The sequence below is a fragment of the Rhodamnia argentea genome, chromosome 9, assembly GCF_020921035.1.
Source record: "Rhodamnia argentea isolate NSW1041297 chromosome 9, ASM2092103v1, whole genome shotgun sequence".
Taxonomy (NCBI): domain Eukaryota; kingdom Viridiplantae; phylum Streptophyta; class Magnoliopsida; order Myrtales; family Myrtaceae; genus Rhodamnia; species Rhodamnia argentea.
In genome coordinates this window covers 2462057-2490052 of record NC_063158.1, presented here as the reverse complement: position 1 = coordinate 2490052, position 27996 = coordinate 2462057, and the positions used below count along the sequence as shown (strand labels likewise).

Genomic DNA, 27996 nt, shown 5'->3' with positions numbered 1-27996 from the left:
TCGGCAATCAATAGAACTATCATAATTGAGAGATTATTTTACAAACTAAGTGCATTGTTGAACTACAGATCTAACAAAGCGGAGATTAGTGTGCTATAAACACAACTAAGTCTTACGGTTAAAGGCCTAAAACATCCTATGGCACTCAGGAGAACTGGAAAGGGCTGTTAGAACATTGCAAGTTTCTTTTGCCATTCCACACCCATCACATTCACTGCCATTTTTTCAGGGGCTTTGCTGAGGAGGAGCCACCCGTGGTGGAGATGCTTTTCCTGGAAGCTGCCACAATCAGGAACATATAGTTTATATCAATAAGCAACGTGACAGCAGCAACGATAATGTCACGCTTGATAAATCTGTCCTCAAGCAGTGGAAAAGCAAACTAAACATAATCACCAAAGCAACATACTTGATGAGAGTTTGGTAGCACTTCGGGTCAAACGAGATGGTTTTGACTGCACCAACTTTTGTGGGGGCTTTGGCAGTTTAGAGGGAACAGTTGACCTGCACTCAACGAATCCAACACATCGAGTGAAGGCATAAGAGATCATTATACAGAACAATATCATGCATGGGGAGTTTGAAACAGCTCATAAACTTGCTTTTAGAGTAGCACATGCTCCGAAAACATGCCAATGCAGCATGATCCTGCTGAACTTAATGTCAAGCATGAACATTAACTCCTAGTAACACATTTCACGAGAAATTGTCAGTATTAACACTTGGCACCAGTAAGCAGCATCGGATTTTCTATTACTTTCCCGCAAGGGCCTTTATTCTCTCTGTAAAGAAACAGCTAATTCCAGCATAAACTAAAGGTGTAAATAACTGTTGCTGATTTAGTGATCGCGATCATGTGATAACCATAAATGGAAGGCATACATTGGGTAAACCATCTTCCACTAAAATAAGAGATTGCAAAAACCTTAACTGAAAATCACTTACTTCTCAATATTTTCAGATTTCTCGGGCTGTTTTGAAGGTTCAGGAAAGAGAGTATACTCAACAACACTGCCAATGGAACCATCAGTTTCTGTGCCCATTGAAAGGTCGCCATCAGAAATATCACTCAACCTCTCCTCTAAATCCGCATCTTCCAATCCCAAGAGCTGCACATCATCGGTAGCACTCTGATTTACTGGCCCATCAGCAAGTTTAGATGGCTGGTAGAATTCCTTGTGATGTTTAAAATCATCCACTGACTGCTGTGAACCAGCTTCAGAATGCCTATCACTATACTCTGAACAATTGTCCCCATCAGAAGCTGCTTTATCACTTAGGCCTGAGAGTTTGCCGCTTGACGTTTTCCGGAGATGTTGAGGAGTACCTATTGAATGTCGTCTGGGAGAGGAGGAGGAACCAGACCTCAGTGAGGTCAAACTACGCTTCTCAGCACTGACATTAGCTTTGAGGGACTGCAATCGTTGAATCTCCCCGTCCTTCTTGCTAATTACTTCCTTAAGAAAACCGACCTGCAAGATTAAAGATCAAATCAGAAAATAGAAAACTTACTCGCAGGATATTCTCGAAAAAATTGCTGCAAAACATAAAGCCTCATGCATTAGCCTGCTGCCATAAAAATCTCACCCTCACTTCATCAGTGTATAAGGATTTTAAATAATAGAGGCAATAGCATGAAAGCTTAATGGAGTCTCAGATGATCCTGCTAATGCTATAATCAAACTAAGAGCAAGGTTTACAAGAAAGAAAAATCCAGTATCGGTTTGTTTCTCCTGGTTGAAACAGAAAAGGGCTACTTAGAGGCTTGAACTACTAAATTATCAAGGTAAACCAGCAACCAATGATATCTCATCTGCAAAGATGTAAACTCCATTCTAGCCTGCATGAAGTGAGACATCTAACCAAAACAGGTACTCTCACTTGTCTTTCGGTCATACTTCATCATCGCAAATTTTCAACATTTTATTATTTGCATTTTGCACAAGGTCTCCTAGCTTTTATGGAACAAAAATTTCCTACATAACCAGGCATTCATTACATCTCAGATGTACAAAATCCAATAGCACCAAATGTAAACTGAGTGCACATAAAACTAGCAATATAGACAACGACAGCTCATTCAAGGATCATTGTACTGCTTTTCAACTTATTGAGAATAGCTAATAACAGCAGCTATGCCATCAAGATTACATCCGTTCTTACAGTTTCATGACTTAAAATTCAGGTTTTTCGTAGTTGTGAATACGTTCTCCTCGTGTGTTTCTTTTTGGGAGAACATGAAAATGTGTTTCCTGAGGTACTATGCCACTGCAGATATACCCTTGGGCAATAGATATAGACAGTAAAAAGATAAGATCGTAGGTCAGAGAACAAACTATAAAATCAACTTGGTAACAACTATAGATAATACCTGTTCCATTAGTTCCCTGACTTCTCTCCCCTCTTTGTTGCTCCTAGCAGCCCCCAGCTCAACACCAGATACCCTCTCAGCAAATTTGAGAGTACTTACAGTCTCAGAATACGAATCAACATCAGGATTGAGTTGGACAAACATGAGAGTCTTCGCTTGACCACCTGAGTGAAGGAAAGATTGGAGAAGCATTTAGCAAGAACTACAAATTAAACTTAATATGCTAGCATCCTTCAAGATTTTTCTTCGTTATATAATGGCATACATCCATCTTCCTGCAATCCTCATATCCACATGGGTAATTCTGTATGGAGGGGGTGATAAAACTAAAATGTGAAACACTCAGAAGATTATATATTACGTGTACCTAAAGAACTCTGCAGAACTTGTGTCAATTTGCTATTCCTATATGGTACATGGGGGCTCTTTTGTGCGAGAGCAAAGATAACATCTCCAAGTGCTGAAAGCGATTTATTGATATGTTGAGCCTCTTTAAGCCTATCTCCTGTCGCTTCTGAACGATCCACTCTTTCACTTCCAGCAAGATCCACCAGATGGAGACTACCACGTAGAACAGCATCAGTTTCCAAGTCGGTTCCTCGGACATGAACAGTTAAAACACTGCATGTGATCAAGTAAGGCAGAGGGACCCTCGTGATTAGATTTCAATGCTATTTTAGCAAATACAGAGGCACTAAAAGCAAAGAGGGACAACCTATGAGATCTACTGCTTCTTTCATTCAAAGCGGTGGCACCTACAGCTCGGTTAGTTAAGCCAATACTCATCAATTCCAGTACATCTGAGGTCGATTTGACAGCGTGCATGCTTGCATCAGGCACAGCTAACCCATTTGGTTGGGCAGTATTCCAAATCCCAAGTGTGTGCAAGTCAAGGAAAAAACATGTCTTTATTTCATAAAATATATATACTGTCCAAGATATATGACTCATAAACTGACAACAGAAATATGGGAGCGCGAATGTGAAATCATCGATAGCTAAATGAAATTTAGAGAACACCATATGAAAACATCATGGAAGAACAACAAAGAAACCATATGGAAAGGATATCTTTTCTGAGGTCCATCACTCGAAAGTAGATCACGAACTTGCTCGTTATATATTTCAACCATTTGCACAGCAACTTCATATAAAACAGTGGTTCCTCTGCTTTGGGCAATTTGAAAAAGATCATTCAGAGCTCGAAAATTGACACCCCAATCCTCCCTTGATGATGCACTAGGCCCACTCTGTCATTAGCACAACAATGTCTTTTTTTAAAAAAAAAAGAAGCAGTCAATTTGTAAAGGCATATAATGATTGTGACTTACCATGGTATATGTTTTCCCTGAACCAGTTTGACCATATGCAAATATACACACATTAAATCCATCCAAAACAGAGCGAATTAATGGTTGAGTGTCCATGAAAACCTCCTCTGAAAAAAATAAGGTGTAGTTAGTGCTGCTTTCCACGTCAAAGTTTACCGAAATAGCATTGGCGCATGCAAACAGCAAGCAATTCAATAAAGATGCTTTATGGAAAGATAAACGGAACCTTGAGTTGCAGTAGGACCAAAAACCTTGTTGAACTTGAATAGTCTGTGGCTGTCTTTTCCATGCTTCATAGGATTTGCAACTACCAGTTCCCCATTTTCACCAATATATTCAATTGTGGTGTGTTTCATACTCTGACCTGGGAGGAATGGTCTGATTCTACAGTATACTCTGATATTTCCTATTCATGAGACATGACAATTATCAAATAAAGGAAAAGGAAGCGATGAATAAAGCAAAATAAGAGCGGGTACCTTTCAATTCTTGAATCTCATTGTACAATTTCCTATTCTCCGTAAGAACCATGTGATAATTTCGAGCAGCATCTGCTAACCCTTTCAATTTCACTCCTGGTCAATCAGAATCAAGAGATGATGAGAAAGTGACATGAGAAAAATTCAGTCACACATAGAAAGAATGAGCACAGCCATACCCAAGCCGTTTAGTTCTTCTGAGTGTCGTCTTCTGGTCTTCAAAACTTCATTTTTCATAAATTTGGATGCTGCTCTCAAGTCCTAGCAATCCAACGGGATCATTGTGAAAGAGTGCATAATCAAGGTAACGGAATATCACTAGAAGAATGGCAAACAGACCTGCAAAGCATCCACCTGAAATTCAATAAAACTTCGGTACTTGTGTTCTTTTCTCTTCCATCTCTGGTACTTATCTGCAGAAAATTCCTCGAGTTCTGCAACCTTCTTCCTTGAATCCTCTAGCAGGCACTCAAGCTCCTCCACCTTCTTTTCCAATTCAAGTTTAGTTTTGCCAGCCTCTGCTTCTAATTGCAAGCGTTGCTTTTCATAGGTCTTTCTGGCCATCTCAATATCCCGCTTAAGAGTCGAAACTTCAACACGGATGTCATCCTTCTCTTTCTTCAACTTTATAGTATCCATCTCCTCCAATCTTCTTCTCTCTTCCACTTCGGTCTTCTCAATCTGCAACAATTAAAGCAAAAATTACAGCATTATTCAAAAATAATGCAAAAGAAAGGATTATGTAGCAAAAGCATTGACATATGCTAAAAATATATCAACTTATTGAAGCTGCACAATTTCCTGGTAAGTCTTTCGCATCACTACACCATGGTTAAAGTTACAACAACCATGACCTAAATCACTTTAAGGACCCTCTTCGCTAGGTAGGTTGTCAAAGGATAAAAGCACGAGATTATTCCGACATACAAGATAAAAAGAAGACGATTGGAGCATAAACATGCGTTTATTTCATTAAAACTGATATTTACGGCCAGGGATAGGCCTAAGTATAAAAGGAGTGGTGGCTCCTGCTTCCACTCAACTTTTCAAAAACTTCATAACAGTTTACAATCTTTAAGTTATGCTAAAATTAATTTTGCCAAAAAATAACTTTTTCCCCGTCTAATTATCTCCAAAAATATTCAGAAGTGAATAATGGATGTTTCATTTGAATTTGCCCCCACAAACTGCTAAAGCTTATAACAATTCTAGAATCATGAAAAATGAAGTTATCGTAGGGGAAAAACCTACATAATCCGAAATGTTACCTTATTAGTTAAGCTTAAAAATGCTATACAAATTACTAAAATCATCACTGACCAAATTTTGCCCTCACAATGAAAATTTTCTAGATCCGTCCATGATTACCCGTAAATTGATCAACTGAGGTCCTCTTAGACAAGTTATGTTTATGCACATATTACCATGGTAAATTGTCGTATAGCGGACTTTGTTAGTCATAGTTCCAGCAGCACAATTACACGTGAAAGACATGCTTCATCAAAGAGAGATACAACAAACAGAATTGGAGGCTAACAACCATACCTTTATACTCTCTGAGTTCTTCACAGCGACCTTGATAACAAAAGTATAGAAAGGAACTGTGTGAAAAGGTGATTAAAGTCGTTCAATTTACGTTAGACAAGATGTTATATGGAATACCTGAATCTCTTCACTAGTTCCCTTTACAAGCGTCTCAAGTACTTTGATTCTTGACTGAAACTTCTGTTCCCGAGACTTGTGCACATTGTTTTGCTACAAGCAAAGCTAGTTAAGAATTTGAAGCACCCAATAAGCTGTAGAGCATGAAAGTAAAAGTAAATTTCAAATGTGATTACATCTCTAAGACTCTCAGCTTGGACTGACATTCGTCGCTCGATTATTTGCAGTACTTTCCTCAACAACCGAGCCATACGCTGAGCACAAAGTTCAGCATCACCAGTTAGAGACATAAGAATGAGATACTGCACAAAGCTGGACAATATAGAGCTCAATATATGAGCATAAATATAGTTTTAGTAAAAATGAATGGAGCATATCCCTCACATGAAACAATTCTCCATTTTTCCTTTCAAAGCTTTCTTCCAAGATCCTGTTTGCTATGCTGAAGAGCGACTGAGTGGGAGCGTTCTGCAAAAATATCATAGAAAGGGCCAGAAAAATAGGAGAAGCAAATTTCAGATATGGCACACAGAAATGACATCATAATACATCAAAATCCATGAAGAAGGAAAACATAGGAGTATCAGATAACATACTTCTAGTGTGGTTAACTTAATCAAGTCCATGCTCTTTGTACTAAATTGATCTGCAAAGAATTCTTTCAATTGTAAAGTTTCCTGAATCTTGTTTCCAGGATGATAATTCGCACTGGCTAAAGGCTCTGAATACCAACAGATTTTGAATTAGAACCATTAGAAACAAAAGAGCTTAAAGAAACAAACATAACCAATTCGGCTCTCCAACACGAAAACTAAAGATCCAACCACTTCTAGCTAACTATCCAAGGATAAAATGTCAGCCTGTTGGCTCTTACCCTCAGCTATGCCTTCAAAACCATCCATAGATTCATCACGCCCACAAGTTCCGTTCAAACCAACAAATCCTCCATTTTCAACTTTGTGCTCTTCCAAATGGAAGTTCATGGTGGGAATATTGGAGGTACTTTCTTTCCTGATCAGTTAGTATACATTACTGCAGAAAAGAAAAGGATCCATCCACAGTAAGATTCCTTAAAGCACATTTACTGAGGAATTGAGATCTAGCATGCTGACACTATCGGCCAAACACTGCATGCTCCGTTTCATCTCTCTATTTAAGTAGTAAAAGTACTTTTAATCGTGCATGGGCCTTAAGGCACATGCCCAGGGCATCAGCCTCGGAGAGACACATTCACAACCATGGAGATGTAAAATGAGACATGACAGGAAAGCAAAGTGTAGCAAATTGCAGACAGTGCAGAAAGCAGGAACTAGTGGCTTCATTAGGTGCACTGGCAGAACCACAAACCTGATGACAGAGTATGGGTTTTGGGCGATGGTTTTTAGTCGGCAAAGCACCTATGATGAGTTATGATTAATAGGCAAATTCGGCAGAATGTCCAAACCAGAGTTACAGCAGGATTTGAACATATCCAGTGGGAGGCGTTCGCTCAGTGTGCCTACCCAAGAGCAGCATGCTTCATTTTCTCGTGTAATAAGCATATTTAGATAACTTCTGGTCATGTCCTCATGAAAAAGGTAGATTTACATTCTCCACTCAAAACCACTCAGTATCTTCACCCAAAGCACAATGCATAAAGCACACGATCTACATTGCTAAAATCAGCATTACCTTACAGTTTCCCCATAAAGCACATTGCTTACACGGCGAAACCCACACCAAGCACGGGCACTAGAATATCAATCCGTGTCGTCCGTGTACTCAACAGGCAATAACAACTGCACTGGCAAGAAAAATGCACCTCAATCTACCAAAATAAAGCTCCAAAACCAGCAGGAACAAAGGAAAAGCTGGGCCTCTCCGTTCCATTCCCGGTCCCACAAACAACCGAACAGGGCATATTTCAAGCTCAGAAATTGGGCCCAAAAAAACACGCGAAAAAGCAACCAAAATGGCTCGAGCCGGCCGTTCCTTCGCCCAAATTTTCACAAAAAAAAAAAAAGGAGCTGCATTACCAATCACACGCATCTCGCGAGGGACAGGACCTCGGCACCGCGAATCGAGCACCAGATCCGCGGCATCCCCCAGCTCAAGGGACGAGAAGAGGGACGCAATGCGGGCTGTTCAAGGAATCGTACCTGAGCGAGCTTGGAAGGCAAGTCCCCGGGAGATCTGGAAGCAAGAGAGGGCGCGCAATTTGCACGCGATGCGACAGCCGATTTCGATCGAACCAGCCAAGCGCTCGATCACGACGACGACGACGAGACGGTGTTTCCGAGATTCTCTGTCCGTAGCCCTTCCCAGGGCCTCCAACCGCTAGCTCCGTCCGCGTTTTCAGATGAAAAGTTCGAAATCGGTAGAGGAAAGAAATCGACTGACGCCTTTGAAATCTCAATTTTCCATTTCAATTTCTTTTTCTTTTTTTGCCTCTTTGGAAGTTCGTTGTTTTAACGAAATTAGAGCGTCGTTTTATTTCGAATCTATGCTCTCTCCTTTTTTCTTTTTCCTTTTTTTTTCCCCTTCCCAAATTTGAAATCCTTCAGCGTGTTTATTTATTGATACGTCGCTTTAATTTTAATAATGCGGGAATTGGAAAAATCGAGGGAATGTGGGCCCCCCACCCCCAAAACCCATTTTGGAACAGCGTTCCCGCCTTGTTGATCCTGCCGGTGCCGTCTTCAAAAAGGTGGCAACGGCCCCACTTCCTGAGGAGGCAAATGGCGAAGGTCCACACGGGGGGCGACGTGGCGCCTTCTTATTGGTCCTTGAGGCTATATGCGGAAACCTTCCTTCCTTCCTTTCTTTCTTTCTGGGGCAAATGGAGAAGGTCCGTGCAGGGCGACGTGGCGCATGCTTATTGGTCCTTGAGGCTACTTGAGAAGATTTTCTTCCTCTTTTTTTTTTTTCAACTTTTCTGAGGCCGAGGCTAATTTTGGGAAGGGGAAAAAAGCTTGGTGTTGCCTGGGCCTCCAATTCTCCTCCAGATTTGAAAATATACATAATTCTCCATCAAATTCTACGTATGGATACCATGTTTATTTCGCAAGTTTAAATACGTTGAGCTACAAAATTACCATTAGGCCATAGGAGCAGCAAAAGTTGCATAATGGTAAAAGGTAAAAATCTCGGAAAAAAAAATTAAATAAGTACGCAGACTTGATGGTTCGAAATTTTAATTTAGGATAAGACGTTTTTAATGGTGTTTTAATTTTGCATGAGATCCCAAAAGAAAATCTCAATGCTGATGTCGGGGGGGGTGAAGTGCTCGGCCGGTCATCCGAGAAATGTCCACGTGTTAAGATTTGGAAGTAGAGCTGGAGTTTCTATTCTAGGATAGTTGGGGTTTGGGCTGGATCGATTTGCAATTCGCCAAAATACGTTGTGCTGGGCCAGTGAGGCCCAATGGGCCAAGTCTAGATCCGAAAGGGCATGGTCCGATCCTTTCAGCCCGTGATAGGCCAAGGCTTTTTGTTTTTCCTTTTCTATTTGGATGAGCAAGTTAGCTTTAATAACAAATAATCAACTTTGAGGGGAGATCAGTCCTGCTTATAAGCCCACGTGAGATTTTCTCTTACATGAATCGTCCTATGCTTGCAAAACATGATTTTGCGTTTGGTTATCTTTCCTCTCCAGTTAGGGGTGAGCATGGGCCGAGTGGGTAGGGTCTAGACCTAGACTCTGAAACAGACCATGTTATAACCGATTCCCAATTTTTGAAACCTAAAACCAACCATGTTTTGTCTTGGAACCTGTTTTGAAACCAGTCTTGTTTTTCGGTCTAGTGCCAAGGTCTAACCGATAACTTGTTTTCCTATTTTTTCTTTTTTCGATTTTATTTTTTTGCATCAAAATAATATGAATATCGATGAACTCACCCCACTTTGGATAACTGTGTTGATGTCAATGAGATACAAAATAGAGGTGATAGCGAGAGGTTATGGTAGCTAGTATAGCAACAATGAGACAAAAGGCGATGATAAGCTATGTTGCATCTTTGAGGTGTCGATGATGGCAACAATGAGAGGCGAGCCAAAGGTGGCAACAATGAGAGAGAGAGAGAGAGTGACGAGAGAGAAACACGAAACACAGCAGGGGAGGCAAAGCTGGCAAGTGAGGCTAGGGTTTCTTTTTTTAAAAGAGTAGATAAAAACCAATTCTAAAACCGGTGCAAGTGGATCTCCACCTAGAATCGGGAATGCACCGATTTCAACCGGTTCTCAAAAAATAAAATCGTTTCCCGAACCGGTTTGAACGGGAACCGATTTTCGATCCTATTTTTCGAGTGGTCCGATCCGAATTTCAGGTAAACCCAGTCCGATTGCTCACCCCTATCTCCAGTTGAATTGAAAAATCAAATAATCTAAACATGTCTCGATGAACGAGAGAGACAATCCACCGAAACACATTATCGAAAGTAATTGAACTACTCTACAGAGATACCCAGAGACAGACTTAACAATTATAGAACTACTTTGACCAGAAACAAAACTACAGAACTGCCCATAACAAGCATCGAGTGATTGTTAGCTTTTTTTTTTTTTTTTTTTGCTTTTTTTGGTTCAGAGAGTGATTGGTAGTTAACCAAGGCAAAAAGTCGATCAACAAAGTGGGATGAACACTATTCCCGATCAGGGACGGAGGGAAACGTAGCCCTTTCTGGAAAATGATAGGACAATGGAAAAAAAGGCGTATTCGAAGCCCTTCGTCTTTTGTTGGCCAAAAAGAGGCTCGCGTCTTCCTTTTGTGCAAAAAAAAAAGTGACTTTTCTTTTGAGAAAGTATGGATGGGAGGACGACATGTAGAGATTTCATTATAACACACATAACGTGTGCGCGTGTGAGAGAGAGAATAGTTATTGCCGTCAGGTGCAAAGCACCTTGAGAGAGAGCTTCTAGGGCTGAAGGTGGTCGGGGTGAGAATGGTCTAGATGGACGGTTCCCACCCTAGAACCGAGAAACGCTCTCTAAGGACCGATTTCAAAAAAATGGGAACCGAAAATCACCCAATAGTTCCATGGAATTGATCATAAAAAGGTGAGACTATTTTGCATGACTTGTAATTGTATAAGTGTGAATAAGATGGATATTTATGTTGGCTCTGCTATGAGGTGGTCCATAGTATTGAGTTGGGGGCATTGCATTGCTGGAAGATGTAATGTGAAAATATAGATAGAAGCAAGCCAGGATGGCAAAATAAAGAGAGCTGAAGCACACGAGACGGCTTCTCTTGTTCCCAACGCAACGACATTTTTGGCTTTGCCACGGGTTGAAGTAAAGCAAAGCAGCATCAACTACTAATTTTGCAAACCAGTGTTCATTCATGACGACAAGATCGAAGCAAGTCGTGAAAGACTGCTGAAAGAGATGCAATTTTAAAAATATAAATATATATGTACACACCGGTCTGGTCCAGTGGGCGATTCCATGTGTGGAACTGGGAATCGGAACGATACTCATCGGTTTCAATTTTTGAAATTAGGAATCGGACCGATCCCCATGAAAACCGCCGGTTGTAAGTGGTTTCCGATTCTTTTGCACACCCCTATAACGTGGAATAGGAATAGGATGGTTTGAAAGTTAAGAATTTATTTTCTGTAAATACTTCATAAATCAAATCCCGTATTATTTTTCGAAACATAAGTGATGACAAATATGTATATTATAAGGATTGCTTCCCAAATGATGCATTCAATACGTAAAGCGAACGAATCTAAGGCGTCGTCAGAGTAATTACGGGAGAAAAAAGCCCAATTAAGTAAACTTTACGAGTACCTAATCATGCCAATATGAGTTAAAGACAAGGTTAGGTTGGTTCCATCCATACATAGCATTACCAGAGAAAAATGATGTCGTAAGATCGCGATGATTGGACGTACGATTTGATCGTGCTTTAGTGTGGCAATTAGTGATACAATGCTCTCTTAATCAATGGGCCTTTGCGTATCGTATGGAAATGGCAATTGCAGATGGATATGTTATCTTAAATGACCGGATAATATATTAAAGAACCAATTGGACTGACTGTTAGGGCTTTAAAGTGGTTGTCCTAGTTCCCATAAAGTGCGTGCCTACGTCAACTAGGGTTTTAATATTGGTATCTTACTCTTAGTGGATATCGGGTATCAAATCTAAGAGCCTAGGAGATGGTCCCACTACTCCTAACCCTAATGAACGTGACCCAGTCTACTACTACATCACATCTATTGGACCAAGAGCATAGAAAAAGAAAAACGGAAAAATAACACAAATGATCATTAAACTTTGACCCTATATGCAATGTGATTCCTGAACTTTTAATCTTTTCAATATTCTCCTTGGACTTTGATCTAATGAATAATGTGATTTTTGAACTTTTAATTTGTCAATGCAACCCTTAGGCTTTTTATACATATTCAATTTAGTTCATGAATCATATGAAGATGTTCAATATTGTCCTTAATTTTGAATTAATGGAAGGACAAATATTGAACAATTTTCATATAATTTTGAGATCACATAGGACAAATTAAAAGTTTAGGGATAATATTATACATTGGACCAAAGTTCGTGGATCATTTGTGTCAATATCCCAAAAAATTCTTAGTTTTCTTGTCGATTAATTTCATCTTTTTTGTGGTGTGGAATAGCCATCTCCCGTCCACTTGGTGATAATGTACTGTCCAACTTCCTTCTTCCCTTTTTTTTTTTTTTTTTGTGGTGGGGGAGGGGGAAGATGAATTCCTACTTAATCTTTGACAGATGCAATGACATTGCATGCGTAGTTACACCAATCTTATAATTGCTTCTTTTGTAACTTAAATGAATCAATTCACTGCCAACGAATCAAATCGAAAAATAGGTGTGTTTGCCTTGCAAATTAGTTGGAATGAAAATGTGGTTCACGTGTCTCGGTCGCGGCCCCCCTTCGTCTCCTTCTTGCGACCCCGGTTCACATTTCGTCCCTTCCCTACGCATTGTGCGGAGCATGATCCATGGTCCCGAAACACAGAGGACAATGTAAGGAGACTATAGTTGTAAAAATGCGAAATGAATCGCCCGTGCGTTCTAAATCAAGGCCGGGCACATTCACACGAAGGCCCCAAAAAAAGAGAGGAACAAATGATTATTGGCACGACGATGGACGCATCGGAATGGAGGGACCCCAAGAAAGCAATGCGAGCGCATTATTGTAAAGTTAATCTTTAACAGTTTCTACACTCTTTCTGTTTTTGTTTCGAAGTCCACACGATTTTATTTTTTGTGAATCTCAACGAGGCTCAATCGATTACCGAGACAACACTCGAAGTAAAGCTACTCACCAAAAGAAAATAATGACATTGTGTAGTAACAACTATCTTACATTTTTTTTTCTATAAATTTGAATAGATTAATTCATTGCTACCGTTCGGAAATAAAAATAATAATAAAAAACAGCTGTGTTTCCTGTATATGATAGTCAAAATTGAGATGTGATTCACATGTCTCGATCCGCCTCCTCGATTGGAACAATCATGAAGTCCCATCGATTGCCCCCCCTAAGTCTACTTCTAAGAAAATTACAAAGAAAAAGTCACATACGTATTGAACTTGTGTCAATTAAGTCATAAATCTTTTAATTTAGTCCTAAACTTTTTATTAATTTACCAATGTGAAATTTCGACCAATTTTTTACCGATTATCACTAACGTTGACGTCGGCCGTCTTACGTAATACGGTTGATGCTAGCGTGGATAATTTTTATAATTCGCGCCCCCACGAACGGAAGCATCATGAAGCCCCCATTCGACTTATTTTGGAGAAATTCTTTTAAAAAAAAAAATTCATAAACACATTGTGCCAATTCAATCATGAACTTTTCAATTTTATCAATTTAGTCATAAACCTTTTGATGATATATTCAATCAATTTTAACCAAAAATTACTAACTAACGTGGACATCGGTTGTTTTACATAGTACAGTTGGTGCCAACTTGGACAATTATTATAATTTTAAAAGAATTTTATTTTTATATTTTCCTTTTAAGCCTGGCAAAGGTAATGGCCCTCGTCGGCCGCGATTCTAGCTAGCTATTGACAAGGGCTCTGCGGCCCTCACCCAGTAGTTGGCAAATTTTTAAAAAATTTGTAAATTTATGAAGTTATCCACATCTGCGCTAGCCATTATATGTGGCAGTACCACATCCACATTAGCGATTTTTTTATATCAAAATTGGTCGTAAGGACTACATTAATGAATCGTTAAAATGTTTAAAATTAAAATTGACAATTTTAAAAGGTTTCAGTCTGAATTTGCACAAACATAATATATTTAAGATATTTTTGATAACTATCCCATCTCCTTCCTACAATCAGGGTTCACTTTTCGTCTCTTTCTTTCGCATTGTGCAAAGCATGATCCATGGTCCCGAAACACATGAAGACGATGTGACGATTTCACTAGTCATCGGGTAGACAAGAGTTGTAAATGCTAATGAATCGTACGTGTTTTCTCGATCAAGGTAGAGTGCATTCACATGAAGGCAAAAAAAAAAAAAAAAAACGAGAGGAACAAAGCATATTGTTATGAGGACAGGTGTATCGAAATGGAAGGATCCCAAAAAAGTAAGGAAACTATTTTTTGACAATACTGTCGGAGACAGTACAATCTTAACCATAGAATCACACACAATCATCGCTTGTTTTACATAAAACAATCATTGATTGATATATTGCGTGATCAGAAATAACCGACAGATCTGTCAGATTGTCGGATTAGCAACTCCTAAAAAATAATACATACTGTCAGGTTATCATCGACAGTTTCTACGATGCTTTTGTTCTTTTATACGCACCCCATTTATGCTTGTGAATTGTCACAAGGCTCAATCGGTTAGCAGGATAACCCTCAAAATAAAAAAAGTCAGTAACCAAGAGAAAAAAGCTAGGCTGTGCTTCGTAGACTTCACATTACTCGTGTGGCAACAACCATCTTAACATGTTCTTTTTTTTTAATAATTTAAATACATCGATTCACTGCTACGATCTGGAAATTGGAAATAGTTGTGTTTTCCTTGTAGATTATTTGGAATTGAGATGTGGTTCACATGTCTCGATCACGCCATTTCGAATGGAAGTATCATGAAGCCGGCCCCCCCTCTCTTTCGTCTCCTCCCTTTGATCCGGATTCACATTTCGTCTCTTTCCTTTGCATTGTGGAAAGCCTGATGCATGATCCTGAAACACAAACACACAACATGACAATGCGATGATTTCATTAGCCATTGGGCCGGCCTCGGGCAAAGGCATCCATGGCGAGGCTGCCCCCGCCCGGGTTGGGCGAGGCGGGTCGGGAGCCACGAAGCCCTTGTCGAAGCTCGCCGACCACCGTAGCAATAGGGTTAGGAAAGAAAAAAAAAATTAAGGAATATTATAAAAAAATATTCACGTCGGCGTTGGGTGGCAAAGTTGACCGAATTGACATAAATACAGAATGTTTATGTCTCGACCGACAAAAAAAAGTTTAGGACTGAATTAGCACAATTGCAATGGATTTAAGATTGTTTTGATAATTTTGCTCATTCCTACCGTCCGAATTCACATTTCATCTCTTTCCTTTGCATTGTGGAAAGCCTAATGCATAATTCCGAAACACACATGACAATGTCGCGATTTCATTAGTCATTCGATGGACTAGAGTCGTAAATGCGAATGAATCGTTCATACGTTCTCAATCAAGGGCCGAGCGCATTCATATGAAGGCCCCCAAAAAAAAAAAAAAAAAAAAAAAAAAACACGAGAGAAACAAATCACACTGGTACGTCGACAGACGTTTTTTGTTGGGATAAGCATTGCACTCAACCATTAGTCGTTGGGTGGACTAGAGTCGTAAATGCAAATGAATCGTTCGTGCAAATTTTCAATTACGGCCGAGGGCATTCACATGAAGGCAGAAAAGTAATGCGATTGCAAATTGTGTTCCGAAACATTGGGTTTGAAATCCCCGATGGCCAAGGATGATCGTGTGTGGTGGGCCGACGTGTCTTGAATCTTGATGGCACCTCTCGTGATGCACTAAGATCCAGTAGCGTCATGGGCACGTAAATCTTAATGTCTTGCCCTAATGATGTCGGACCATCAACTGTTCTGCGACCCACGCTCTTAAATGTGGATTAATATACGGGTTCTTGACCCATTTTGCCACCTCTCGTAAATGCAAACATGTGTAGATGATGGTGACTCACAAGTGGCCGGTTCTTGCATTTACCCGAGCCCGCTGGACCAAATGCATCACCATCGTTGATTTTGGGATCCAAAGAAAAAAAAATAAAAAATGTTTGAGATCTACCCGGTCCGGTGGACTCGGGTTCGGGGAAGAAATAACCCTCCCAAGATTTATAAGATCTATTTTTTTTTTTTTTTGAAAGTTCAATCTAGACCATGACTATGATGAATGGGTTTGATTATTTTTATTCCAAAGTGAGAAATTTTAAAAAGTGGCCACCAAATTATCTCACATTGATTTGTGAGAACGATTTTTTGGTGTATTTGTTGAAACAACCACTGAATGATGACGGAAGCATGCGTGCTGGACTCTTAATGATACATTAAAGTATGATAGGTCCAATTTCAATCATCTCACAAAGTTAGTCGAATGGTCGTATGTCAAATTGGCACGGCCATTTTCATAACATTAATGGAAGACTTTACAATTTTAATCGAAAATTTGGTGCTCGAACCAAGCTCTTATTGCTCATTAAATGAAGGCTTCGACTATTATTATACTCATGAAACGTACTGTGAAAAAAGAAGATACAATGTTAGACTCATTGCTTGGTAACTCTTTGAAGGTTTAGTTGTTGAGATGGTGGAATAACGATGGATGGTAAGTAAAGCGCTTACAAAAGAGGACCTTCCCATCATAAGAGGTCAATACAATTCCGTGATTACCGCTTCTATGAGATGAGTCGATGTGAAATTGAGATTTCGCGACAAACTCATGGAATGAAGCGGTGGGCTGACCCACATTTCCGTGTTTACTACTTCTATAAGATGACTCGATGTATAATTTAGATTCCACGACAGTCAAGCGCAAACCGTGAATTCCCCGTTGAATAAGATAGAGTTAATTCTGTATTTTCCCTAAAGAAAAGCGATTTTCTACGTCGAAAGAAGGTGGTCTAGAGAAAGAATAATGTCAGCCAATGAGATTGATCGCTAGGACGGATCTTGTTGGAAAGAAAGTTAGCAATCATTGGCTTGCATGACCGGGACCGTCCAGGCTGATTTTTTTTTTTTTCTTCCATTGGATGAGATAAAGCTAATTTTGTATTTCCCTCGAAAAAGATTCTCTACATCGAAAAAACATGGTTTAGAGAAAGAATAATGTCCACCAATGAGACCGATCGCCCAGATAGATCTTATTGAAAGGAAAGTTAGCAACCGTTAGGCCTGCATGGCCAGGACCGTAGCCACTGGCTGATTGGGTCGGCCACGATTCCACCAATCCTTCGCCCAAAAAACGAACGAGGCTTCGTTACCTTAAAGAGTAAAGAGATAGCTTAGACTTCTTAAACTGCTGTCCGAACAAAGCCGAATACATCTCCAATAGCCCAAGTGGTGGTGGTGGTGGGGCTTTTGCTCCACTCTCATTGCCAACTTTCCTTTTGCCTCGGTGAAAACAACATCGTATTGATCCATTTCGTGAGCTTTTTTGGTCGGATCTCGCTATCAAGGCGGCTACAATTAAAAGACTAACATACATTCCGGTCGACATGATTTAAAAAGTAGAGGCAGTTGGGGGCCAGGCATGCATTTCAGTGGCACTCTCAATACTGTCGGTTTGTTCTCTCAATTTGTCTACAGACCAGTCGGAGCTAATTTCGCATCGGTCGACATTGCTCGCTCCATGCCGCCCAAAATCGAGTCTCCCCAACCCAATTTGTGCGAAGCGACCCGCCAATAATCCACCCGAGCCCGCTGCCCCCGTGGTTGTTACTATTTTCGGAACGTCGGATGAGATGGATGAATCAACGCTTGACGAAAACAGCGTACTTGTGGAGCAAACTAAGCGAGAAGAATTATTTTAATTACCATCTGTTTCGAAAAAAACTGCTTTTTCTTCTTCTTCTTTCCGAAATATTGCTCCTTTGACAATTTCACTGTTTTCACACGTGGACCCTTACAATTTTCTCCCATGATTTTTCTAAAAAATCTCAACTTGTTCAAAACTTTGAAAAGAAAGCCATAGGAAATAAATGCAGCGAGGAGAAGGCCCCACAGAGGCCAAGCAAGTGGCGTGAACCACCGAATTTTTGAGAAATAAATTAAATTCGCAAGAACATTAATGCGAGCAGCGAGACGGGTTATATATAAAAAGGAAAATGACATAAATGGTCTTTGAATTTTGTTTCAATGTACAATGTGGTCCATGAACTTTTAATTTGACCGATATGATCCTCGAACTTTAGCTCAATGTGCAATGTAGTCCCTGAACTTTTAATTTGACCAATATGGTCCCTAAACGATTGGATGATATTCAACTTAGTCCCTCAATTATAGGAAGATTTAATTCAAGTTCAAGGACGAGTTTAAATATTTTGTTATAGAGGCCATATCGTACGTTGAGTTAAAGTTCGTGTACAATATTGATCAAATTAAAAGTTCGGGGACCACATTACACCTTGGGTTAAAGTTTGAGGATCATATCCGTTAAATTAAAAGTTCATGAATGGCATTACATTTTGAATTAAATTTTATGGACTATTTGCGTCATTATCTTTATATAAAAATCTCGAGATTTATTATTTGGAGAAAACATAGAAGCGTCCGTATACGAGAGGGCCAAATTCTTGGTGGATGCACCTGCCCAAAGTACTAAAATACAATAATGAACTGAAGGACCGGTGCACTTGTCTGCGAAATAGAAACCATACGTACCTGAGTTAGATCAATCACGCGATTCATGTAAAAGACGCAGGAAAACGTGCAACGGGAAAGGGACAAGAACAGTGCTTCGAGCGTCGTCTTAAGATCTGCACGATGTGATTCGCATAACATCCCAGTCGGATGTGCAATTTGCATACGTGGTGGCCTATTGTCGGGATTTCATCCCTTTCGAGATTTTGGATCCTTTTCCCATGTTGCTGTCTGCCCATTCCGCAATCATGGAGACCGAAGTTCTCGAGTCGAATAGGACTTTAATTCTAATCAAAGGGAAACGTCAAGAGTGGTCTAACGTGCCTAACGACAGAGACATTGGCTGCGCTGGCTTGAGAGGTTTCGATCGAAGCTGGTCGTGTCCTCTGAATTTTCACTGGCTACTCTCGAGATTTCAAGAGCACCTAGGGTCCCACTTCGCTTATATTCATGGCTTACCTGCTGAATCAAATCAAATCAAATACCGGACCGCTAAAATTCCAGGCCGGTGCCGATTTCTTTCGCTGTATAGAAGAAGGGAAATTTTTTTAAAAAGTCGTGAATATATTATATTTATATCAATTCAATTTTAAATTTTTATGTTATGTCAATTGTGTGCTCAACCTTTTAATGATTTGTCAATATAGTTTATTTGGCCAATTTTAACTAGAAATCGTCGATATGTATATCGTCCGTTTAACATGGTATGGTAAGCCCTCGACGTGAATAAATTTTTATTTTTTTTTCATTTTTCTATAATTTTCATTTTTTTTTGTATTTGTTTTCTAACCTTTCTTTTTCTTCTTTTGAATTGTGGGCTGGCAAGGGCCCTCGCGCCCTCGCCTATGGTCGGGAGGGGTGCTACGACCCTCGCCCGGATCCGAGTGACCATAAAAAGGGGAAAAAAGAAAGGAAAAAGAAAAGAAAAGGGAACAAATAAAAAATAATGAAAATTTTTTTAAAAAAAAATTATCCAGTTCGGCGCTAACCATATCATGTAGGATGAGTGGCATCCATAGCCAATATTGACAAATTGTCAAAAGGTTTAGAACTTAATTGGCACAATTGAAAAGTTTAGAACTAAACTGGTAGGAGTGCAATAGGTTTATGACCGAATTGTCGGTAGAAATGAAATAATAATGAAAAAACAAGGAGTATTGTTGAGGTTGCTATATTTTAACCTTTTTTTTTTTTTAATGAAGTAGAGTAGTACTCCATTTTATTGGGAAAATTACCAAAAAAGTCCTAAGCCCGTTGCAATTGTGCCAATTCCATCATAAACATTTTTTTTACTGATTCAATTCTAAATCTTTTATAATTGTGCCATTTCAGTCCATCTGACGAATTTTGGCTGGTCGGCAACCTAATATTTTTTTATTTTTGTATTTTTCTTTTATTTTTTTTCTTTCCCCCCCCAACCCAACCAACCCCCACCCCTAGTCGGTTGCCATAATCCGACCATTGGCTAGAGGGGCGGCCGACCGACTCGCCCTACCACGGCGGGGGTCGACCTCGCCGTCGCCGGGCGAGGCAGCGACGACGAGGTCAAACCCCACCACGGTCGAGCGAGGCTCAATCTCGTAAGCTAGATCTAGGCCGACGTCCTAATATTTTAAATTTTTTTTTTAATTTTTTATGATATTTTTATGTTTTTTTCTTTTTCTTTTTTGTTTTTCTCCCCCCAACCCACCCCCAGCCGGTTGCCATAATCCGGCGACCGGCCCTAGGGGTTGGGGGTGGGTTGGAAGAAAAAGAAAAAAGAAAAGAATTAAAAAAAATTATTTAAAAAATCATTAAAAAAATTCAAAAAGATATTAAAAATATTGGGTCGTCGGATGGACTGAAATGACACAATTGTAAAAGCTTTAAGACTGAATTGACAAAAAAAAAATTAAGACTGAATTGACACAATTATAATAAATTTAATACTTTTTTGATAATTTTCCCCCCTCTCATTTCCCATTAGTCTTTTCGGGCACATGATCATTCCTATGCATGCGCTCATTGCTTGGTTGGACCAGTTTCATGCGTCCGTATAAAGATCATTGTCCCGATTCTAGTGTCCTTTTTCCAAGTCCAGTATAGGACAAGCCGACAAGGTAAGAAAAAGAAAAGGGGTGAACATTTAATTCCTTTTTCATCTAGGTTTTGCTTCAATGCATCTAGATTCTCTCCTTTCCCCCCTCGTGACATTACAGTGCACGAGACAATACCCTAAAGTCTCTAATACATAGAGACTGGAAATATTCTGAATCGACACCTCCAAAGTGACGGGTCGCGGTACGCTAAATCGGAAACTAAGGATGTCTGTACATATTGGAACTGTCGGCCTATGAGAAAGTGATGCCATTGACTATGATAGTAGTCCGACTTATTGCAACTTCATCGGATCCTATTTTCTTAATTAGGGATCGGATGATTTGTCAATTTGATTTCTTGTTCGCACTCACCGCTTTTGAATCGGTGGAGGTCGCCGTTCATGGAACGAGAATTTAAAAAAAAAAAATGATCAGGTGGTTACTTTTAATATGAAGCGTAATTTTTAGAAAGTGCTCGTGGTAGCGATAATTTTTAGCCTCGTGATTTAAATTTATAATGCGTGATAATGTCAATTAAGGGATTACCTTAGCAGTCGTTTTCTTTAGCGTCAAATTTCCGGGTTGCCCATTATTTCCATAATTTGCAATTATGCTTCGTTGAAATTTAATGGTAAAAGTTTAAGGTTGACTGTTTTGCTCATTACCACCTAACCTAACGTCCCTAGCTCGAGGGGTTTCACGTTCTCGAATTTTATTATATTTTTTGTCTGAATTTTAGCAAAATTCTAGGAAAACCTGTTTAAGTTGGTAATAATCAATCAATGGCGCTAACCCGATAGTCATAACTTGCATTGATTAGCTAAGTGCTAGGGAGAATTAAAGTCGTCGTTTTTCAGCGTGTCACGCAAGTAGGGGTTAGGATTTCGGAGATAACCCAAGTGTCAATGTCTTTTTTTTTTTTTGTGCTTTTCCTCTCTTGACACGTGTCGAAGACCCACCTTCGACTTTGGAGCGAGGATCCAATGAATGTGACCCGGCGGCCGCCGCGGGAGTGCGGTTTTGACGAGTAGGTGGACACATTAGAATACCAATTGCTCCTATTGCGTCACGTCCACATGGGAACGTCGCTGCACTTCTAGCCTGGGCCCACTTGCGACCTTTCCCCATCTGAAAATTCTTTTTTTTTTTTTTGGGGTTGATTTTTCCTTCTATCTCTGAAAAATTAGAAAAAGGTCAAAAATGAAGCTCCACCCAAGTCGGCTCACGTGGAGCGGACGAGCTGCCGGCTGAGCTGATAGCATATGGAGAGGTTGAGGGTACGAACCATAATCATTCTCTTTTTGGATTCTATTTTTAAACAAAAATATTTTTTTTTTTTTTTATTTTCTCGACAAATTTATGAGCAAAGACACGTGTTTGATAACGATACGAAATTTTTATTCTCAAAATATAAATTCATTTGATAACAGAGTAAAATTTCTACGATTGCCTACGGTCGTCAACCGGTTCTTGGCAAATGGGAGCCGAGGATAAGATACCGACGTGTGATGACCCGAAAATCCTCATCTAACTATGAGTGGATTAGCATTTAATGAGTTCGGATACTTGGATAAGCTATAAAGATTTTTATCCGGACTCCAGGGTATTTTTAAGAGATTTTAAAGAAATTTTTATGGATCCAATATTATTTTTAGGAACACAAAATGTTGAAATTAGATCCCATCGAATCAAGTACATATGAAATTGGGACAATTTGGGACTGAATTAAGATACGTGGCTGCACAAGGACACGTGTGGGGCCACGTGTCACCATGTGGCAAGGCAACTGCATGTCACAACTTTCACATGCTTGAAATAGGAGCAAGTTAGTGCATGACAGTTTAGGATCATTTGGCACGAAAATTACAATTCGGCCAATGTAAGAACTACAAAGTCGTCAAGCACGACAAATAAGAAGCATGACACGTCACGTCACAAGCCGACTCTACTGCAAGTAGCTAACAAACATGACAAATCATAAGCTAACTCTCATGCAAACTAACTGTCTAAGTCGATCGGACCATTATAAATAGAAATTGCCGTTAGTTCATTGAGCGCCTATCGTTGGAAATTCTATTGTTACTCTGCTGGAACCACCGGCCGCCATCCAACCGCCCTTGGTTGTCCGTATACCGTCACATCTGTCCGACCACCCTTGGCGGTCCATACGTCGTCGCCGCCGTCCGCGAATCCGCGAATCGGCGCCACCGTTGAGCCATGTGCCACCAATTGTCTTAGCCGCGATCGCCCTAACCCTAGTTGTATGCCGCCTTAGTCGCCACGCTACCACCATTCACCGCCTTTGCCCGTGCGGTGTTTTGTTCCGTCCGTTGGTTCATCTATTCGTCCGTGTAATCATTCGTTTGATTTCTCATTCGGTTGAGGCAAGTAGATCTCTAACTTTACTACTATACTTTCTATGATTACGGATGCGAGTGTTAGATTCTGATGATTGATGAATTCTAATAGAGGATTTGGATATCATTCTTAGATCTACTATCTATAATGATCGTGTTTGCTTTGGTAGAATTTTGATACATGCCGTTGACATAAGATATGTTTGGTTATTGGAACGATATTCAATTCTGTGATGTTATAGTTGATTTAGTCGTTTGGCCTAGATTCTACTTGCGGAGGAGTTTCAGCTTACTCCCGTTGATTAACTATTTTTCGGATGAGAAAGATAGGTAGAAGCTATGGATGATGATGCGGGAAATCCGAAGTAGATTACCTTTCATTTGTAAATCCTCCCAAATAGTATTTGTATTTTAAAGAGTAATATAAATGGATTAATTTAGATATGAATAAAAGGTTATTGTTTGAAATATGCATATCCGGTTAGTGAAACCATGAAAGCCCATACCCTTTGATTAGGTGTGCCTATTGTTTTGATGTTTTTGTTTTTCATGCACTTGTTATGTATGTCCGGCTGATTATTTTTACTTAGAGCTTCAGCATGTGCCGATTACTCTAATTAAGGAAAGTAAAGATTGACTAAAGAAGAACAAGCGAGGTTTTGGAAAGCCTTCATGATGAGGTGTCAATGGCATGGGACATCACATGATGGCGGGCGACCAATGAACGGCGACCAACGGATGGGGATGGCAAATGGGAGCCTGGGATTGGAGATTGGTGGCGGGAAATAGACGGTCGACGAACGTCGGCTTTCGGTTAGCGAACGGCGGTAGGGACGCGAGATAGGCGACCGACGACGGATGGTGATCGACAATGGTGATTGACAGCCGATAAATGTTGATGGCGATTGATGGATTGCACTGACGGTCGGGGATGGGTGGGGGTGAATGGAGAACAATGAACTGCGATTGTCAACTGGCGGTTGGGGATCGGATACCGACGATGGACAACCGGCAGCATGAGACTGGACGGTAGTGGAGGATCGGAGATCGGCGGAGGGCAATCGACGGCCAACGACCAGCGGGATGCGAGAGAGAAGGAGTGAGTAATAAGAATAATTTTTATTGCTATTTCCATTTAAGAAATAGAAAAGTAAAAAAATTTACTTCATATTTCTATTTCAAGCTTATTTTAAGGGCAAAAAAAATAAAATTACGTTTTTTCTTCTAAAAATAAAATTACCTTACAAAATGAATTTCTCTTGCTCAAGACAGTAAAATAAAAAAATTACAACTGTTGTCATGGGCCCTTTGATATGTCCCTAGCCACGGCCGTAGGAGCCCAAGAGATCGGGAGGGCGGAGCGGGTTAGCGTTCCCCTGCAATGGACCCATCTTACCGTCCTCGAGTTTTGGCCGTTCGATTTGCGCCACCTGTCCAAACATATGTCCCGCGGACGAAGTAAATATCCCCTCAGTTCTCTCTCTCCCCAGCTCACACGAAGCGACGCCAGAGATGCGTGGACACGTGGCGCAATCCAACCGTCCGTCGGTCGGGGGACAGCGCGGGAGTTGAGGGGGACAGTACCCACGTCGAGACGTCGTACAAAAGCCCAATTCACTTCCTAAACCGAGGAAATTCATCGATCCACGCCGACAAAATATCGACAACAAAGATAAACTGATTGGATGGACATCGGAAACTATATAATCAACTATTTACGCATCATTTATGAAAATTTCCAATTAAGGACTTGTATTGTATTTATTTTTTCAAAAAAAGTCTAAAATAAATCTTATTTTAAATAAATATATGAATTGCTCGAATTATTTAAAAAAATATATAACTGAAGGTTACTTTTGTTGTTTAGTTTTTTAATATTTTTTCCTTTTGCCATTTATTTTCATTTATTTTCCTTTTTCTTTTGCCCTTTTCACCCCTTCTCTATCCCTCCCTCCCCTCCCCTCCCCAAGCCATCATATGAGGGCCACCCTCACCAGAGCCAGCATCGGCAACTCTTGCTAGCATTGGCCGAGAAACCCTCGCTTGGGTTAACGAGGCCAGGTGAGAGATGCCCTCGCACCAGCGTTGAGCAAGAGCAACCCTCGCGTAGGTTGGCGAATCAGGGCGAGGGTAGCCTGTCAGCAATGGCCTGGGAAAGGGAGGGGATGGAAGAGGACAGAGAAAGAGGAAAAGGAAAAAAAGAAGAAGGAAGGGCAAAAAAAAAAAAAAAAAGGGAATGGAAAAAAGAAAAATAGAAAAAGATAAAAACTTTAAAAAAGTAAAAGATAAAATGCCCTTTGACCAGACCATTTTTTGAAACAATTTGAGCACTTTGAGTCTTTATTTGAAACAAAGCCACTTCGGACCCTCATTTAAGAAAAATTTGGGAGGGGGGCACTTCAACCCTTAATGAGAATTTTTCGCATAATTTATCTCTTAGAAAATGAACGATTGAAAAATATTTTGTTTAAAAAAATACTGGCTTATATCACTTGAAATAACTAGTCATTGAAAACTATTTTTCCAAATATTTTAGTGGACAATGAAATTATTTTCGATTATTTATTTTTGTAGGAGATATAAATGATCGTTTAAAAAAATATTTTTTTAATTATTTATTTTTTGCCAAACAAATAGAGCCTTAAACTGCATTGAATCATTAACAATCTCTTTAAGGTGTAAGCCGATTCTATACGCACGCGCGTCTTGACTTAGTTGTTACGAGATGGACACGACTCTAATTTTTTGTGAGTCAATACTTAGGAACCTACCACGAGCAATGATTTTTAGAGGGTGATGCCGGTACATGAATTCTTGACGCTAATGTCACGGTAGAAAGAATACTCGCTAGAAGTGAAGTAATTTTAAGAAGCTAACTAACTTAGGAAATAACTGAAATTATAGGATCAATTATAATCTCATAGAATCCGCTCGAATCTCGTAATTCAAGTATGAATAGTTTATCCTTTTTCCTCCCCAATAGCCAGAAAAGATGTATATATGTATGTTAGATATCTTTTATTTACACCGAAGGTGTGTTCATTTGAGCAAAAGAATTTTTTGCCAATTAGTTTTCTAGACTTTTACACATTTGGTCGGTTGAAAATGATCAGTGAATGCAAAACTATTTACGGTCAAAGAAAATATGCATATTTAAAGTTAGAAAATGAATTCCCTAACTTAAAAAGGAAAATCGAAAATCATTTTTTAAAAAAATTTTTTATCTGGAAGTCTTCCCCAAAATAAACACACTCTATATAAGTAAATTGCACATGTCGTCAAGTATTTATTTGCGTGACTTTTGTTTGTAAATGCCAAATATTTTCGGCATAAAAAAAAACAAAATGTCAAATCCTATGATAGACATGGTCTCATGAACATATAGTATGATTAAGCTTTATTTTAGTTGACCCATACTTTTATCAAAACTTTGGCCTATTCTAATTTAAGACTCGTACAATGCGAAACAATTTGTTTTTTTTTTTTTAAAGAAAAAAAATGGTGACATGCACGATAAATCTTGTTGTTTTAGTAATTAAGCTCCATTTGTTTCGCACAAAATGAACAATCTCAATATGTAAAAATATATATATATATTAAAAATAATATCTTGTATAGCTTGAAATAATCAATCAATGAAAATGTTTTTATTGTTGACGATAATGTACATCCACATAACTTTATAAATGACGAAAATAGTAAATGATTTTTTAGTAGATAATGATATTTTTTTAAATATGTTTTTCTAAATTGTTCATTTTTCACGAAATAAACGTACTTTAGCTCTATTTGTTTGGCAAAAAATGAATTATTTGAAAAATATTTTCTTAAAAATGAATGAATGGAAAATATTTTTATTATTCAAAAAAAATTTAAACATAAATGATAATTTTTTCTATCGACTGATTATTTTAAAGGATATAAATGATTTCTTTTTAGGAAAATATTTTATAGATCGTTCATTTTTCATGAAACAAACCGAGCCTAAGGTATTATCATTTTCATGTATATGTGTTCAAAAGGCAATGCCATGTGCTGAAATAGTAAAAGATTATAGTTCCTCCCAAACAAGCCCAAAATAACAAAGCAAAATGTTTCCCACACCCTTTTAACTCAGTGTTTATACTGCAGGTTATTAGCTAATTAGACCAAAAGTTAATTCATGTTTGCGTTTCAGTGGAAGGATTATCTATTTAATCTACATATTTACTCTTTCCAAAAACTTTTTTAACTTTATTGAGGCTCTGTTTGTTTCGCAAAAATGTAATATTTTTATAGAATATTTTCGAAAAAGTCATTTTCCAGGAAAATGAAAATATTTTTCGGTGTTTAACCAAGACATGAAAATGAACTGATTTTTTTTTTTTTTGTCTTTTGCTAAGGAATGTCCTTTTTGTCACGACATCTGATTGCGGATCATTCATTATTAGATGAAATAAACTTCCTTTTTTCCGGTATTCTCACGAATTTGTTAATGTATCTCGTATAATTATAATGAAAGCTACTGTACATGATGGTACATCGCGCGAGGAAGATGCCGAGAATATGGCTAGTATTTTGAATCATTTTGTTCTTACGACTGAAGATCCCCCTAGCATAACTACGGATACGTATTCCGAGCTGTATCGAACAAAAAAACAAGAGACCCAATTTTGCCTCGGCGAGATATTCTATGATCAGCTAGGGATTTTTCCCTACCTACTTAAGATGAGATTCTCGCCGGAAGTTAGAAATAACGTCGGTGAAGGTAATTTATGTGCCGATCCTTTGTCGAACTCAAAGCTTAAGAGCTTCCCAATTGTCTAACAGGAATCGACCTCCTCACTTAATGTTACAGAAGGTTTAG

General features: G+C 39.2%; 1 protein-coding gene across 2 annotated transcripts; it reads right to left on the bottom strand.

The window, feature by feature from the left end:
* Window positions 1-3: 3 nt before the first annotated feature.
* On the bottom strand, window positions 4-7868 carry LOC115756096 (kinesin-like protein KIN-14J). 2 transcript variants are annotated; one of them, XM_030695776.2, is made up of 20 exons: window positions 7859-7868; window positions 7515-7621; window positions 6718-6875; window positions 6440-6564; window positions 6228-6311; window positions 6020-6097; window positions 5844-5936; window positions 5727-5756; window positions 4521-4862; window positions 4361-4442; window positions 4182-4277; window positions 3929-4108; window positions 3703-3809; window positions 3443-3621; window positions 3087-3251; window positions 2739-2992; window positions 2372-2535; window positions 946-1472; window positions 410-504; window positions 4-279 (listed from the first exon to the last, which is right to left on the bottom strand). In XM_030695776.2, the coding sequence occupies exons 3-20, from the start codon at window positions 6824-6826 to the stop codon at window positions 212-214; spliced, it is 2778 nt and encodes a 925-aa protein (XP_030551636.2). In that variant the 5' UTR covers window positions 6827-6875; window positions 7515-7621; window positions 7859-7868; the 3' UTR covers window positions 4-211. The 2 variants fall into 2 exon arrangements, with proteins under 2 accessions (XP_030551636.2, XP_030551637.2); XM_030695777.2 differs by having other exon boundaries at window positions 6440-6489.
* Between the last annotated feature and the right edge of the window lie 20128 nt (window positions 7869-27996).